The sequence below is a fragment of the Microchirus variegatus genome (genome assembly GCF_963457635.1).
Source record: "Microchirus variegatus genome assembly, chromosome: 16".
NCBI classification, from domain to species: domain Eukaryota; kingdom Metazoa; phylum Chordata; class Actinopteri; order Pleuronectiformes; family Soleidae; genus Microchirus; species Microchirus variegatus.
Genome location: NC_139817.1, coordinates 21287002 through 21305616, shown reverse-complemented (window position 1 = coordinate 21305616; position 18615 = coordinate 21287002). Strand labels below are relative to the sequence as shown.

At 40.5% G+C, this 18615-nt stretch overlaps 1 protein-coding gene across 1 annotated transcript; it reads right to left on the bottom strand.

Moving 5' to 3' along the window:
* Positions 1-4829: 4829 nt before the first annotated feature.
* atl1 (atlastin GTPase 1) lies at positions 4830-18033 on the bottom strand (the record flags this gene model as incomplete). The annotated part of the gene is made up of 14 exons (XM_083902761.1): positions 4830-4943; positions 5410-5424; positions 6828-7259; positions 7357-7428; positions 8473-8529; positions 8792-8919; positions 9286-9424; positions 9506-9598; positions 9776-9832; positions 10110-10160; positions 11064-11168; positions 13286-13420; positions 14459-14709; positions 17994-18033. The coding sequence occupies 14 exons, from the start codon at positions 18031-18033 to the stop codon at positions 4830-4832; spliced, it is 1689 nt and encodes a 562-aa protein (XP_083758887.1).
* Positions 18034-18615: the final 582 nt, after the last annotated feature.

The window sequence follows — 18615 nt, the reverse complement described above, 5'->3', positions numbered from 1 at the left end:
CAGGACATGAGCAATAAAGTCTGCAGTGAAGAAAAATCCACTCTCGTCTCCACCATTGTTGACTCTTGCTGCCCATTTACGAGGACTCGACGACTTAACGCAGCTTTTATTGCGGGCGGGTTGAAAATAATTGTTTTGGTTCAGTGAAACTTTAATGCTGAGCTTCACTCTCGCTTGTTTATTTAGTTAATTTCATGCATTTGTTTTCACCAAAGAGAGCTCACCCAACCCAACGTTCACACATCCTGCTCAGCACAAATTGGCAAACAGACACGGTTAGGAACTATTAGCCGATTTAAAATATATATATATATATATATATATATACCAGAGCGTTTAGAATTTAAAAGAGGATTAGATATGAATATGGATTCATCGTTTGATGAAAAAAAAATATTATTGTGGGACTAAATAAAAGTAAAATAGAGGTTTGCTCAGTGTAGACGTCAACGTTTTAGACTTAAAATCATGTTGTCGTGCCTCAGCGTCACCGTCATTTACCAGACGTGTCCAAATTTCGTCCAAGGATGTGAAAAAAAGGAGGAATCTATTCATTTTTTTCACTCCTGAACAAAAAGAAGACTAATATTTAGTTAATGTGTTGGTATAAAAAAAACTAACAATATTGTGCTGCCTTAAACTAACAATATATATATAATATCTCAATCAAACTGGGTATTGTTTTATATATTGTTAACAACCGGGGAGTTTTTCAACATAATAACTCAAGTCTAGTTTTTCAGTCATTTGGTCCAACTTTATTTATTTCTTATTTATTTGTAAGTGAACGTCTGCGGTACATGTGTTGAAACTAAGCAGTGTTGACTCGGAAGAGGTCGATTCATGTGACCTTTCAGCACAGATGATTTTAAATCTTAATTCCAAGAAAAGTGTGACGAGAGTCTCCCCCTCTCTCCCCCCCCCCTCCTCCCAATTTTCTCACAGACACAACCTTCAACTCATAATTAATCGATGCAACACGATGTAAACGAATGCTACTTTTTCTCCGAAAAACGGACACAAGACGCCGACAAAGGTCCCGTAGAAATGGGATTTTAAAAACCTCTGGGATCTTAAAGTGGACGTAGATGGCTCTTTGTGTGAAGGCCTCACTGATGCTGATTATACACTGTGGAAGACTCTCGAAGCCACTGAGCTGCAGTGCCTTTAAATCTTAAACCCTTGAGGTCAAACCTCAGCATAAACTTGCTAAATATGCATGACAGTGTTCCCGTACTCATGATGACCAGATCTACTATAGAGGAGGGGGAAAAAAACAGCTTCTATACTGCAGCTGTATATGACACAGACATATACAGTTTTATATATATACATATATATATATGTATATATACATATACAGACAACCTATTTTTTCCAATTGTTCATGCCCTGGTTTGTGTGTACACCAAGAGTCAGGGATAGTACGATATACAATATTATTGTGAATTTGCGATAAAAGCACTCGTAGTCATGAAAATGGTTAATATTTAGCATGAGTAAAGTGGAAATCCTGACTAGTTTACCAACATACAGCCCTAGTGATTTATTTTGAAAGGGACCCAGTGTGTGAAATTCGGCGAAACGATGTTCATTTGGCCAAAAAATTAAGATAAAAACATATTTTTTTTGATAAGCGTGCGGTCACCCGATTGTTTGAATGTACCTTTAAGATTCCTGTCTTTTACTTTGAAACGTACATTAAGCATGTGATTTATCCTTCGTAACATGTTTTTGCAACACAAGTACACATTTTGGAACATTACAACATATTTGTTACAATATTTCGGAACAATATCTATGGTTTTGGTAACATTAGTGACATTAGATCATCAGGTTTCTGTACCTGTGAGCAAAATGTTGACATTCATCTGCATTTGTGTACATTTTCTCAAAGCTGAACTCAAATGAAAGTAGACTGTGGACACAAGGATCCGCCCATTTACATTTAAGACTCTGAAAAACAAACAAAAAAAACCTGTTTCACAATTACCACAACGGTATTGTGAATTTGCAATTCATTTGGTGACATTCGTATCATCCCAAACTATGGAAAAGCAGAGTCAAATTCCTGATGTGTGGCTGTTTTTTGTTTTTTGTTTTTTTTAAATGAGCGTTAAAAACAAACAGAAAACAAGTTACCACAATTATACAAATGTACAGTAACAGTCTACGAAGCCACAAATCAAAGCTATAAAGAAGTGCCGTCGCTGACACAAGCCTTTTGTTTATAAATGCAAGCTGTTTTGGGAGAACACACAGAAATGAAAGAGGGAAGAAAAAAAAAGGGCCCGGCTTCTTCACAGATGATTCAACTTAAAGTGTGTGAAGATGATGACAGAGACGTGATCATGTGGAATGAGGATCCACTTCCAAAAGCAGGCCTGTCTGCCCGTAACCCCGCCCAAAATATCACAACATCTCCCTTTGATTCCCCAGCGGCTGCAGAGAGGCTACATTCTTCGGATTTTGCGTGAACATTCGGAGAGAAAAACACAACAATGGTTTCACCCACCACCTCTACGACACAATGGAAACTGGATTCACTATTTCCCTTCAGCCTCAAAGGCCAGCACACACACACACACACACACACACACACACACAGGTTTATGCACTCACATTGAATAAAGCCTTACTCCTAACCTTAACCACACTGCAAATCTTAGCCCTAAACTTAACCAGTTCCTCAGACATGACGTTGTGCCACATCAGGACCAGGTTTTGGTCTCCATGAGGACTACTGGTCTTGACAAAGTCAGTGTTTCTGCCAGAGAAGGTCCTAAAGAGGCAACATATACAAGTTCAGACACATACACTTATATAAAGGACCACTGAGGCGAAGCATAATTACATAAATGAGAGCTGATGACAGTGTAGAGTGGAGATAATGTCAGCCATGTTGTGTTCACTTTTTATCCAGAACTCTGTTAAAATGAAGGCCTCGGGCTGGCTATTGGTTAAAAATGTTAGATGTGGTATCAACGTCATTATCTGAACTTTTAGACTATTTCCAGAATATTTATTCAATGCCTAATATAATCCGTTTTAGCAAAAAAATAAAAAAAAATACTGTACAGTCACGGTCACGGGGCACTGCTGCCAATCCCAGCTGACATAGGACAAAGGGCAGGGCACACACCGGACAGGTTGCCAGTCCATCACAGGGACACATAGAGACAAACAACCATTCACACCTACAGTCAATTTGGAGTGTCCAAAAGTACTTGACATTTTATGGTAAAATTCTTTCTTTTTGGTCCTGTTTACTTTAGATCTTCTCAACACACCTTCACTCATTAAACTAGCACCAGCCTCTTAAAACACACACACACACGCCAGCTAAGCCCCGCCTTTTCCTTGTCTTTCTTGTCCTCGACAATTACACAACTGTTAGATCTCGGTCAAACTGCATGCTGCATGTTTATTGACGGTGATAAGGTTAACGCAATTTGACACATTTACAAAATTAGGAAGGAAGTTCGGTCGATACTACAAAGTATTGAAGTTCAGCACCCAACCCGAAATTCGGGAGATACAGAAGTTCGATACCCAGCATGAAATTCAGGAAAAACAGAAGTTCGATACCCAGCCCAAAATTTGGGATATACCTAACCCAAAATTCGGGATATACAGAAGTTCGATACCCAACCCAAAATTCAGGAGATGCAGAAGTTTGGTACCCAAACCGAAAATTTGGGAGATACAGAAATTTGGTATCCAGCCCAAGAGTCAGGAGATACCGAACCCGAAATTCAGGAGATACAAAAGTTCGATACCAAGTCAGAAATTTGTTAAATTCCAAAGTATTAAAGTTCGATAGCCAACCGATATTTGGGAGAAAACCAGCCGAAATTCAGGAGATACAGAAGTTCAATACCTAGCCCGAAATTCGGGTTTAGTACCAAGTCTGAAATTCTTTCAATTCCTCTAAAGTATTGAAGTCTGATACACAACCCGAAATTTGAGAGATACAGAAGTTCAATACCCAGCCCGACATTCAGGAGATACAGAAGTCCGATGCCAAGTCCGATAATTCATTCGATAGCACAAAAAGAATGAAGTTCGATGCCCAACCAAAAATTAGGGAGATAGCTAACCTGAAATTCAGGAGTTAGAGAAGTTTGATACCAAATCCGAAATTCTGGTTCTACAGGAGTTTGATACCCAACCCGAAATTCTGGAAATACAGAAGACGTTTTTCGCTGCCCAGCCTTTAAAACCCACCAACAAAAACAAAACATTGTTCACGACAAATAAATGTGCGATGTATCTGCGTGTAGCCAGGTTGCAGTAGATGTAAAAACAATCTTAACGTTATTTGTTATTATGGCACAATATCACTTTATCACGACCAGTAAACATAAAATCTTTATATAAAGTATACCTGGTTTTTCGAGCTCGAGGATGAGGGACATTCACCATTAACCATGCGGATGATCCATGTAGTGCTTCATTATTTAACATAGACGGAACGCACAGTATTAAGCCTTTCAGACATGGCAGATATTTCTTATAAACAGCACTGAACTGGAGAGAACAGAACAACCGTAACAAACGAGGATTTCACAGAGATGAAGAGGAGAGAATAATAAAATAAAATAAAATAAAAACTGCTGACTGGAGGTCGAAGATGTGAAGGTTTCCTCTGACAAGAGTGTCTGTTGTTTCTGTGAGTGACACTATGATCCATGTCATCCAGCAGAGCCTATACATGAACATTATACAGTCCTTTATTAGTTTTAAAGTGGTGAACACAGAAATCCTCCTCCTCCTCCTCCTCCTCTTCCACCAGGAAGTCCCTGCAGCAGAGTTCTGTCCTCGTCTTATCAGTCCCTCTTCATGTCCTGCTCCTCCGCAGCCTCCTCCACCTGCGGCCCGGGGAAAGCGTGGTGGTACAGGTGCCTGTGATTGGCTGCTACATTGTACAGCTTATAGAGAGCCTGTGCGACAGATACAGACACATGGTGGTCACTGGAAGATAACATTCAAGTCCTGATGGGAGGGTCACAGTGGGGATATTTGAAATAGAGATATATAGGTTTAGTTTCAATATATAATACTTTTTTTGACATAATCCATATGCCAGTTAATCCAGTTTGTCATCCAGTCTTAAATGATGGTCACATAATTATAATCACATATGATTCGAACATGTCTTTGTATCCAAATCGTCTATGTTCACTTTACCAAAAGTGTAATATACAGACACGTTTTTTTATTGTGACCCTATTGTGATGTTATATAATTCATGACAAGATTAAACGTAAAATATCTATGTTTGATAAATCCATCATGACAATTTTGCATGTTATTTACAACGTAAAAAACATAAATCCGAAGCAAAATGCTGGTTTTATATACATAGTACAAGTTAATTTTTGTATCTTGTAAATATAAGACACTTACCTCATTTGTGCTCCCCTGCAGGTGCATGAAAAGAAAACAATAAAGAAACACAAAAACAGTGTCAGCACATACATGCATCTATGTAATATAACTTTGTTATTGTTGAGCATGAACACATCATCTGGGGTTGATTTAAAGGAGAATGTTGCCACCTACTGGTTAAAAAATACTACACATTATATTGTTATTCTTTCGTCAATTATTGGATTATTGGAGGGTAAAATATATATATTCATTATTTTCTTTCTTTTCTTTATTCAATAGAAAACCAGATAATGCACATTTACTCAGGATTGTTCTTAGTGAACCCCAACAAAAAAAGTAATTCGTATTCGATTACCAGTTAATCATTTACCATATTTACCAAGTAAAAAGCCAAAGAATAGCATTCGTTAGCATCTCAAATGTGAGGATTGTTACTTTTCTTTGTCACAGTTTTCAGGTTTTGATGCAAAGAATGTTGATTTCTGAATAAACTGCCCTTAAACTTGGTGATTATTGATTCAAGAATTAATTAAGTCAGACAGCCAAATTTGCTTTAAATGTCCAGTGTGTAACAATTATTGACATCAAGCAGTGAGACTGTGGACTGTACCAACTGTAGGTCTCCTATAAGGGTTATATTCAGGCTGACAATATGGATCCCCAGTGGGTTTGTCTGTGGTTTCTATGGCGTTTGCACACAAAAAAGGTTTGTCTTTATTTTAGTGCTGGGCACGTTAATGGCGGTCAACGTTAATGCGTGACTCGTTTCCATGACGACTGACCGGAAAAAGCCGGTGACGTCATGTTCACGTGACTTAAAATGAGTCTCTAAAGTAACGCTAAACTTTCAAAACAGAGGCACACATACGCAGTACACAGGTACGCTGGTTATTTGTGGCGCTGCTCTCTTCGTTTAATAAACAGACCGCTCCAGTTCCACTGTAGGGGCGCTAACGACGCTAAAGGAGCTAACGGAGCTAACTGGTAAACGGTGCCTGGACGAAAAACTGTGTTACTTTAGAGACGCATTTTAACAATCGGGAGTCACGTGAACGTGACGTCACGCGCGTCTTTTTCAGGTCAGTCATCGTTAGAAATGTCAGGCGCTAACGTTGGTGCCGTTAACATGCCCAGCACTACTTTATTTGCATAGTAATCTTCTGCTTCTAAATATACACCACAAGCTCTGACTGGTTTGTCAGTTCAGGCTGCTGTAAAAACATGGCAGCACAAGATGGCAGCCTCTGTAAAGCAAGGCCCTTGCCTAAATTACATTATAAAAAGCTTACTGTATACTACAGCTAGAAAGAAACCTAATTTTTTTACTTTAAAGCAATTATATTTGTGGGTAGTATATTCAATTTCTGCCAATAGACCCTCCTAAATATTACACACTGGACCTTTAAACTTGAGGAATGTGTCTGTTGATGTACCTGGTCCCACAGTGCACCGGCCACCTGGTCGATGACGGCGCCGAGTTCTCGGTATTCCCCGGAGTAGCGGATGTAGGCCCAGGTGCAGAGAGTGATCAGAGCCAGACCCAGGATCATGTTGCACAAGCTGGCAATGATGTCCACGCCCACAAAGCCTGTGATGCCCGCGGCCACGTACATGACAAAGATGACCACGAAGAGCGTGGCCGGCGTGCGCGCCGCATGGAAAATGTTCTTGGAGTCATTGTGCTTGATGTACTGGACAAAGACCTCGTCGATCTCTCCCTCCAGCTGCTGCAGGTAGCGGCGGCTGAACTCCTCGCCTCCCATCTTCTTCACGCCCTTGAACACCTGCAGCGCCTCCTCTCTGATGACGCCGTGCCGTGCCTGCAGCTCGCTGGGGGCCAGGAAGGGCCGATCGCCGCCGCAGACCTGGGGACGGACGGAAAAAGAGTGGACAGATGAAGGTGTGAAGCTGCAGCTGATGGTGAGTTTGAGGAGGTTTACGTGAGAAGCCCTGGTCTCCCACCTCCTCCATCTTCTTGTTGTACAGATCCTTTGCAGCTGCGACTGCTGCCAAATTATTCGCCTCTGCTGTGGCCTGAGAGCAAGTGAAAATAAAGTTTAGATTTTAAACATGATGTGAGGTGAGATTAGCTTTATTGATCCCATAGAATCAGAAGTAGAGATGGACCGATATGTTTTTTTCAGGGCCAATACCGACTATGAGTAGTCAAGGAGACCTATAACCGATATTTGGAGCCGTGAAAGTGAAAATATTGGCGTCAAAATTTTGAATAAAACAAACACCAACACTTAATTTTGTTAAAATGCCTTTAAGTATATGTTGACGCATTTTGTTGCAAAAAAGTGCAGGGAGTTCCCAGGGTCAGCAGCATCTCTTGTAAAGTTAACTGAATTTTTAAAATAAATACATAAATGGCTTCCTTATGTTTTATAAATTAAATAAAACAAAGTTAAATAAATTATAAATAACCCAGTTTTACATTGATCTCTTTTTCGGCCGTCGGATTAAAAAAGATTTTAAAAAATGTCTAATATCTCCGCCGATAATTGGCCTGGCCGATAATCGGTCTATCCCTAATCAGAGGCTTGAGAGAAGAGGCATAAACAGACATTTTAAATACTAAATACAAAGAACTCCATAAATACTATGTAATGTTGAGATAAATAAAGTGATAATTATTGAACAAGAAGCCATTCAATCAATATTACTTTGTTACTTTAGAAACCTCTTACTCTTCCACACCAAAGTCCATAGAGCACCATCAGCAAGTTTAAATGTCTTATTTTGTGATTCCGCAGTTTGAAATCCTTCATTCAGATTCACCTAAGTGGCACAAACTCATGAAACGAGGCGAACGTAAACCAGCAGCTTCTGTGTCCTTTTAAGCTAAAATCACTGATTCTTTGTATGGACTTTTGTGTGGGGAGTTTTACAACCTTAAATTTGTACATGCTTAAGATATCATAGACCTAACCGGGCCTATACTTTCACATCACATGAGGCAAAATGAATGCTGCTACTCAAAAAAACCTAAACAACCACTAGTTTAAGGTCTTTTATCTACTATTTTGGAGATATTTGCTCAAACACATTTCATCAACACAACAAACAATTCACCTGTAGCATGGATTTGGGATGTGGCAGCTCCTCGCCTTGGTAAATCTTGATATAAGCCTGAAATAAGCAGCAAACGCACACATCAGAAAAAGTCAGTAATAACAGTGTCACGGATAAAAAGATTTGAAGCTATTGTTACACATGAGCAACAGAGATTATATAACTTTGAATTCATTGCAAGGGGGAAAATATGAAAACTTTTTTGGCATATGTTTTATAAAAAACAAAATAATGATGGTCACAGTATTTAACAACCTAAGTATGATTTACAGTATAAGTGTTTTAGATTTTCACATTTGCTTTTCCTTTGTCCCGTTACCTTAAAGTATTCCACCAGGCCTCTGCACGTGATTTCGCTGCCGTTGATCTCCTTCACGTCGATGTTACGAGGACTCAGGAGCCACGGCACCAGAACCTTCAGGTTGTTGATGAACTCGCCGTCGATTTCTAGATGAGGAGAAGAAGCAGCAACTGGTGAGCATGATGGCTGACATCTTGTGCCGAGTTTCCTGGTCTACTCTGATCCAGGAAATACTAAGTGAGAAAGCTTGTTTTCTTTTGTGTTGTTTCCACAGTGCTGTTTGATAAATGCATTTTTGATTCATTTATCAAACAGCACTGTGTTATAAACCTGTGTTATTTCATAAATCTTAAGTCAATAGGTGGAGGAAATTCAGCAAATTTGTCTCCAACATGAAGAATTTCTCATTTCGAGTATTTATCACACAAAAAGCAACCAATCCTGTCATACTGGTTTAGTTTGTGTATGGTTAAAATGTTTTGTCAAACATAGAGGCTAAAGCAGGATTGTACCTTTAATTCGTCCATCAAAGTGTGGGTTAGTGGCCACTTTGAGGCCTGGGTGAGGCATCAGGAAACAGGAGATGTTGGTGAAGCAGGAGTGGATGTGTTTACGCACGTTCTGCAGCTCTTCGTGCTGGTTCTCAGAGATCTGCGTGGGCAAGCACGACGAGATTTAGACGTGATTCACTTTGCTCCTGTGAGTATAACTGAATTTTGAGCGACGACTGACCTTCAGTCGCTTCTCAAGGAACTTCATGCCTCCTTCTTGTCCGTAGGGAAACTCGTACGGGAAACTCCAGTCCCGAACGAGGAAAATCATGGACTGGGCAAAGATAATATATCAGGTCACTATAAGTGAAGCCATGTTTCAAAATCACAGCAACCATTTGTTCAATAAACTATCAAATAACATGAAGTCAATATTTTATGCTGCTGAAATAAATACCAGTAATAACTGTGTTCATTTGTGGTAAATCGAAGCGCTGTGACAGAACATTACCTGGAATGGCTTGAGGAAAGTCTCCTCCATTGCCAGTCGGCCATACTCGGTAAAAAGCTGAAATAAAGCAGATAAAACAGAATTAGTGATTGATTAAATCTCACACTAATTTTTGTGTCTCTTAAGAGCTTATGTGGGAGCACGTTCACCGAAGTCTGCTTCTGTTACAAGCCACATTTTATATAGATAGATAGATAGATAGATAGATAGATAGATAGATAGATAGATAGATAGATAGATAGATAGATAGATAGATAGATAGATAGATAGATAGATAGATAGATAGATAGATAGATAGATAGATAGATAGATAGATTAGTGTTGTCAGTGTTACCTGTAAATGCTGAAGGTCATCTTCTTGAACATTCTGTGAGATGTTATAAACCTGAAAAGGAAATTTAATTTACAGTATTACTTCTCGGAAGTAGTCCGGATAATACCAGGAAACACTCAAACAGTAGAAGATCGAAGACATGAATGATTTTGACCTGAAGATACCACTGGATAAAACATTCCGTAGGTAAGTACGGAGAAAAATAAGCAATCAATCAAACAACCAGGCAATCAATCAGCCAGCCAACCAACCAACCAACCCCAACCCACCAATCAAACAATCAACAACCAACCAATCCACCAACACACAACTCAACCCAAATCAACCCAACCAACCAACCAGCCAACCCACCCACAACCCAACTCAACCCCAACCAGAACCCAACTCAACCCCAACCAGCCTCTTAGTCAGTCAACCAACCCAACCAACTGATCAATCCCCAACCAGACAGTTAGTCAATCAACTAACCAAACAACCAGTCAATCTACCAACTAACCAACCAAACCCAACACACCAATCAACCAGCCAATCACATAATCACCCAGTCACTCAACCAACCAACCAAACAGTCAAACAAACCCAACCATCCAGCCAGTCGATCAACAAACCAGTCAGTTTAACTGTATGTATATACTCTAGCTTTTCACGTAATGTAAGTGCTTTCAAGGTGATTGACACACACACACACAGTGTTTCATATTATATAAGAGAGCAATCAATAGTAGGACATACTAATAAGAAAGGTAAGATGTTAAGAATTTAAGTTTTATTAAGATTGATAATAATGTATTCATCATGGCATTAAGTGTATTAATACATAGCAGGAAAGACTGACAAACCTGATCTCAGCTGGACTAAACACATTATCCACCATTCATTCATTCATTCATTCTCATTGATATGCATGGTCTTCACTGAATTAAAGCTGGGTCAGACAGGTCAATGACGTCGTACCTGCATGGAGCTTATCATGGTGCTCAGAGCGAACACAGTGGCTGAATCCCTCAGTGTCGACTGGCTGTCAAACGTGCCCTGTGTGTCCATTAGCAGAACAGCGACCTGCGAGATAAGACAGAGGAGGACACTGACACGTGCTCCAAGGTTGTTCACATGTTTCTCCTGCCTCCACTGAGAGGACGACAGTGAGAGGGGTAATGTAGAGCACTATGTGGATTATTAGAGAAGTGCTTAAAGGTCCAGTGAGCAATGCTAATGAGGATTTATTGGCAGAAATTAAATAGATGACCCTTAAAGGTGCCATATGTGAGAATGTGGCCAAAAACAGTTACTACATTCAAATTCAAAATACAGAGGTCTTTTAGGTTTCATTTTCTTACGTAACTGGCAACCCGTGGTTGCTCGGCAGCTGAGACTCTACTGACTGCAATGATTGGTTGAAGGCGGTAGGTGGCGCCACATGACGCCAAAACATGATTTCAAAACATAAACATGATTTGCAGTCTGCAAAATATTTTTTTTAATGCAAATATTTTGTCTGTACTGTTGTTGTTGGTGAGTTCAGTTTGTTATATGTACATTATTCCTGAGTCTCTGTGACATATTAGGAGGATTTTATGGCCAGTTGCTTTAGATTTATTACATAATGCACATTTAAGTGTGTGTGTTTCATGCTATAATCACTTTGAAATAAAGATTATTTTGGTTTTGTAGCCTTAGAATAAGCCTTTTATATGTATAGACAAGGGCTTTGCTTTAAGACCATTTTGTGCAATCATGTTTGTACACCAACCCAATTGGACAGAGAGGCCAGAGAGGGCATTTTGTGTTTGAGAAGAAACATCTTTTCTGGTTTGCAAAGGCTTCCATAGTCCCCTGACGCACGTTTCACCATTAGATGTCACTCATGACACTTTTCCACTACACCGTTCAAGCATGACTCGGCTCGACTCCACTCACTTCATCGTTTTCCATTACTGTAGTATACCTCCTCAACAAGGGCGGGGTCGTCATAGCAAGGCTGCACGAAACTGCTGCGACATCACTTTATACAAACTATTAATGAGCAAAGCAGTTGTTTTCAGTGAACTGAATCATTAGAATCAGTTAATTAAAGAGATTGGTTCAGTTCTTCCGGCATGACCAGAGCACAGACTCCATCTGACACAGTCACTGAACTGTGGCTACTATGGCTGAACGGGGTTGTGATTCGGCTTTCGGCAGTGCTGTCGCTAAATACACCAGACTCCTCTGTTAAATATTGAGATCTAGAAATGTCCTTGCACAATGCTGGAGATTAAAGCACATTTACATCTTTTAAAGTTCAGCATTGTTCGGTTTGATTCTTTTATCGGACGTCACGCTCATGACTTCCAGTGAAGGCATTCTCTGACATCAGTGGCCTGCTGTCTGTCGAGGTTGCTCAGCTCGCTTGGAACTTCGCTAGAGCAGGTACTAAAAAACACACCAGGCACTATCGCAAATGGAAAAGCAAAAAATCAAGTAGAGTCAAGCCGTGCTCGAACTGTAAAGTGGAAAAGCGCCATTATTACTACACACTGGACCTTTAAAGAAAGCTTGAAATGCTGAGGTGTTTCACAGGACTTTGGGGGCCACAAGCGGCCTGAGGAGGCCCGACATCAAACTAGACTATAGTCCCCTTTTCTTTTTTTTGACTCTTTAAAGCATACGCGTGCTTCATGGTTTACTGTTTTACATGTCAATGCCATGGTTATGGGGATTCTATGGGGATAATGCCATGGTATTTAAGAGGATTCTCACAAAACTGTCATCACTGTGGACAAATGCAATCAGCTTTGACATCTTCAAATAACTTAAACCCTGCTGAATTAAAGAAACATTACAGCCTCTGAGGCTTTACCCGCTGCCTTCTGTGTAGGATAAATATAGATGTGAGCTTTATACCAGCATGAAAGAAGTTATCGAGATAAGTCTCAATACAAAAATGACTTCCTTCAGAGTTAACTGTGCTGACTGTGGTTTTACTGGGCAGCTTCTACGTTTAAATGTCGTTTACCTAAAACGAATCTGAAGGAGAGAAGCAGTAACAAGGAGTTAGCTAAGATCACCAAAAAAAGAAAAGAGACATTATAAAGCAACAGGGAAACATTAATAACAGCATCTTACTCATATTGTACCATACTGCTACTACTACTGCTCTAAACAACAAGGAAAACAGTTCACTGTTAAAACTTCACCTTTCTTCCGTCTGGTTTGTCCACCAGAAAGACCTCGCTCCAGATCTGGATGCCGGTGGTTTCCCTCTCTGAACCTCCACGCCAGGAGAAGCCGGTCAGAGGCTCGTCTGCATCGCCGAGCCAATCGTCGGAGGCCTGAACACGAGCAGATCAGGAGGGTTAGTAATGTTGATATATACGACACATCTAACCTGCTCAGGAGCATAGTTCCTGACAAGTTTTCCCTTTATCTGTTTACCGAATTAAAGCCGCTGTCAGTGTAGCTGCCTTTTAGCTAACCTCCGGCTAACGTTTGGCTAACCGCCTCTCCATTGCTGATGTTAGCATTTCCCTCCCTCCTCCCTTTGTCTCCCAAAGTTTTAAGCGAGAACACAAGTTCAGGGTGAACATGCAAAAATGTCAAAAATGATCATGGTCAATGCTACAAAGCACATTCATTTTATAGCAGTTAGCATAGCCGTTAGCATAGCCATTTGTGGCAAAATGTACTTTTTACAACTTGATTAATCTGTAACAATAGAGTGACTCCAAAACGATGCCAGTGACCACAATGTTGTTGTTTCTTCCTATTTATTCCTGTAACACTAGCTCAGTGATAGCTGTGAATATAGAACTATTTAACACCGAGTTTAACTGACAGTAGCTTTAATTATTATCTGCATCAACTTGTTATTTTGCTGCCACACTTTGTAGACAAAATGTGAGCAGTACACTACAGTAACACTAAATATCCAGTAAATAGGACGGAGATTTATGAGTATTGTGGATATTGCAATTAGATAGAGATTATTTATCTGAGTAGGGTTCTAGTTCAGTGTGTAAATGTAAGAGGGAGGGATTATTGTCAGAAACTGACTACTTACTACTAAAGCGTGTTTGCATAAATGTATAAACTCTTTAAAATGATAAAATTAAGTTAATTATATCTTTATAATGAGACTTTTACGAGTGGAAGAGTGACATCATTTCTGGTATATGAAGGCCACCCTAGTTTCCTGACACATTTTGGGAAAAGGAAATGGTGCCATCTTTTTGTTACAATTTGCAATCTCACCAGGAGATGTCACTAGATTTCACGCCCTGCACCTTTAAAGAATAATTTCTCGGTCAGGAAGGCAAAAGTCAAATTGCAGATTCGCACGACCACCTCTGTCTCCTGATACAGATACTCACATGGTGGTACATGTAACGCAGCATGAAGTCCATGAGGAAGGACTTGCCCTTACGAAAAGCCCCGGCCACAGAGATGGCCACCACCTCGCGATCTCTGACCTCCTCCGACAACAGGATGCGACTCAGCGCAGCCTCGTCCAGCTCGAAGGTGTGATCGTCTTTGACCAGCAGGACCTGGATGGGCCGGGCTCGTCCGTCCGGCTCCTCCTCCTCTGAGCTCCAGTCGTAGACATTTTTGTCACCGAGGGACCCTGGAGGACAAGTGAGAAGATTTTAAACCATGAATCCGTGATTTAATGAACCTGAAAGACTTTGAAGAACGTTGACTTTGTGGTTGTGTGCCGATAAAAAGACAGTGTTGATGATGAGTCATTATTCTCCGCATAGTTATATGATATCAGCACACAACAAAACAGTCCACAACCGCATTAGAGTGAGTGAATGAACAGAACTTTATCACAGAGATGAAATTTAAACTCTGTTGTCCATTAGGCGGACAAAAAGGGCGGAAAGTTATTCCTTCCTGTTAGCCTCAGATCAATACCTTCAGCAAAAAGATTGTTGTTAACAATAATGATTAACGTCACGCTATCCATCCCATCTGTTTGTATCCAGAGAGATCACATGCATGCCAAGGTTTTTCCGGAGCTTTCCAGACAGTGACTCAGCATGTGCTTCCAGTCTCTGCCTTCTCATGTGGAGAGTCTAAGCTGCATGAGCGGCCTGAAGCACAGGCCAGGGAATATTAAAGACCCCAAATCCTACTCTTCGGATGCAGTTAAAGATGCCATATGTAAGAATGTGTAAGAACTACATTCAAATTCAAAATACTGAAGTCTTTTAGGTTTCGTTTTTTGACGTAACTGGCAACCCATGTTTGCTCGGCAGCTGAGACTCTACTGACTGCAATGCTTGGTAGACGGCGGTAGGTGGCGCCACATGCCAAAACATGATTTCAAAACATAAACATGATTTGCAGTCTGCAAAATATTTTTTTATGCAAATATTTTGGCTGTACTGTTGTTGTTGGTGAGTTCAGTTTGTTATATGAACATTATTCCTGAGTCTCTGTGACATATTAGGAGGATTTTATGGCCAGTTGCTTTAGATTTATTACATAATGCACCTTTAAATAGACTGTTAAATTGAAAATGGCGGAGCCTTTTGTCCATAATCTCATAATGAAGGCCCACAGTTGGTGTAGTGGTTAGCACTCTTGCCTTTGCAGCAAGAAGACCCAGGTTCCTGGGTTCGAGCCCCGTTTGGAACAACTTCGGAAAAACAAGGGCCTTTCTGCAAGGAGTTTGCATGTTCTCCCCGTGTGTGCGTGGGTTTTCTCTGGGTTCTCCGGCTTCCTCCCACAGTCCAAAAACATGCGAAATGGGGATTATGGGGATTAGGTGAATTGGTCACCCTGCCTATTGCCCACCCTCTGGTGGAGGATAAGGCGGTAGATAATGGATGGATGGATGGATCTCATAATGATTCTGATCATATTCGTAAGCTTTCAGAAAAAAAGAAATGTTATGAAGAAAACGACCTTCACAGACAATCTTATAAAACATTGGAATGCTACAAAAACGTATTCCTAATGTTAAAACATTGACTTATGTTACCAGAACAGTTAATGTTGACCTTAACATAAAATCTTTAGTGAACATTTTGAAGGAAAAACAAGAATCTTAATTATTGGATAAGAAAGTCATGTGACTGCACTGAATGTTGTTGCGATCATTTAAGTGAAATACTAACAATATTCTCCATTCACGATTATCCCAATTATAGAAATGTACCACAATAAGCGTATTATGATTGCTTTTCATCATGATGCACAATCATATGTATCATATATGTGTCCTACACTTTATGCTGCAACACAGTTGGGTCTGAGGCAGTGATGGTTCTCTCAATCTTGATGTTATGCCCAAAACACACCTATGATGAATAATGGACTATATGCATGGAGCGTCACTTAAAACTTTGGCTAATCTATAAGCCAACTCCTTTACCTCAGTTGTCACTGAGGGGAAACGTTAACAATTAAAACTTCAATATTGATCAAGAACGTTTTCCATTTTCTTTAGCACTGATTCAACAGCAGAACACTGCTGCATCCTTCTGTGCACAACCTCCAATAAATTCTATAATTTATCACTAAACACTCTCGGTCACTTCTGAAACACTGACTGCGGAACATCTCTGCAGGAAGTGTGTCTAAAACGCACAGTGTTACTAGCAAAAGTTACTTTGAAACCATGATACTTAAACAATGCTCTTAAGCCATGTTTCCATTGAGTGGAATGGTACGGTTTGGTACAGTACCATACATACTTTTTTGCATTTCCATTCGGGATATTACCAAAATAGCCAGCTCCTTCCATTCCATTTTTTGGTACCCTTCCGTTGTACCACAGTAAAATGATGATTGAGTGACAGATATGCCTGTGTTTTTTTTCTCCGTCGGGTACAGCCGACACCCACCAACCAAACCATACCGTACAGTAGCAAACTGAAATCGTACTATGATGGAAACACAGCATTTGAGTTTTTGGTACCACATGCAGGGCTGCCCCTGGTCCAGGTATATCAATGCTGAAGAAGCCACTGGTGCTGATGTAGAGGATGCAATTACAAATGAAGCCTCCTTGTAAAATAAGTCCCATAAAATACGGTGACAGGCAACCTTTGGGCACATGCTAAAAGATTAATGCAGGTGGCCAACAATGCTCAGTGAATAATTAAAGACTGATCCGAGGTTTCCCCCACAAGCCTGAAGAGGAGCGTCATTTTTGACATCCTCGTCTCCTGCAAAGGCCTCACCCAGGCGCAGCACTACAGCCTGACCTGTGAGGCTGGTCGTGTTGCTGCTTGAAGACGTCAGACGTAAAAAGTGGGTCAGATCAGGTTAACTCTCTAATGACAAACCTCCCTTTTATTTATCCCCCTGTTTTTTTTTTTTCAATTCCCACCCTTTCCCAGGCCCTTATTAACAAAATAATCTGAGTGATGTCTGTGACAATCAGCTGATCCCCATCATCATGGTGATGGTGGAGGGGGGAAAGGATGAGAGCAGCGGCAGTGATCAGGGGAGAGATGATAGTCATGACGATGGTGATGATAATGATGAGAAGCTATTTACTGATGCATTATTACATAATGCCTTATGCTACATGCACCACAGAGCATCATAAGAGGCTGACAGTGATAAACACAACAATAGCAGAAGGTTATTTCCTGGCCTGCACCACCCTAACAGAGCATTTCCTCTCTCCTGGTTATTGAAAACATATGTTTGACCCCAAAAAAAGACTCTGATGCTCCACTCCTGCAATAACAAAACACATCTCAATTTATGGAAATATTATTTTTTAATGAAATTAAATGTACATTTTACTGTTCCAGTCTTTAATCATGTTTTGTTAACACCATTTGCTTCGATGGGAAATAATTAATAAACGCCACCAGCAAAAAAAAAACCGCGTATGTGCGTTCAGGAAAGGATGAAAAAAAAACAACAATCAAATTGTGTACGTACACTCACCCCAGCTGTCTCTGTCTTTGCGGTGCTTCGACATCTCGCGTTAAATCCCTTCTGTTTGTCCGTTACTGAGCAGATGTGCAGTCGGTAGTCATGGGTGTTGTAGTGAGGGTTGGGTGGATGCCCGACTCTCTCCTCTCGTCTTCTTCTTCCTCTCCACAGAAACGATGCTCTGCTCGCTCTTACGATCGCAGGATGATGGAGCTTTTCTTGACCAGCGTCATGCAGCACTCGTGTGCGCAGCCAGGGGGCGCTGCTGTCTGTCTCCCCCCTCCCTCTTTATTAAAATGTCCGTAGTTGAATAATGTAGTTTTTACAAGACAGGAAGAATGAAGGAAACACAAGACACATAGAGTAAATACAGGCACTTACATGCTTCATACATCTGATTTAATTCAGCAGCTATGTAACATCTGAGGTGCGTTTCCAACTTCAACCGGAAGATGGCGTCAGTCACAAAGGAATACGAGTACATGCTGCCTTCACGAACTGTCGTAAATGCACGAACGGGAATTGCAATACATCCTGGTATGTTCAAGTGACGTGAAGACTCCAAAATATTTGCATCATAAAGTTGTTGCTTGAGGAAGTAATCATTTGACAGTATATTATTACACAC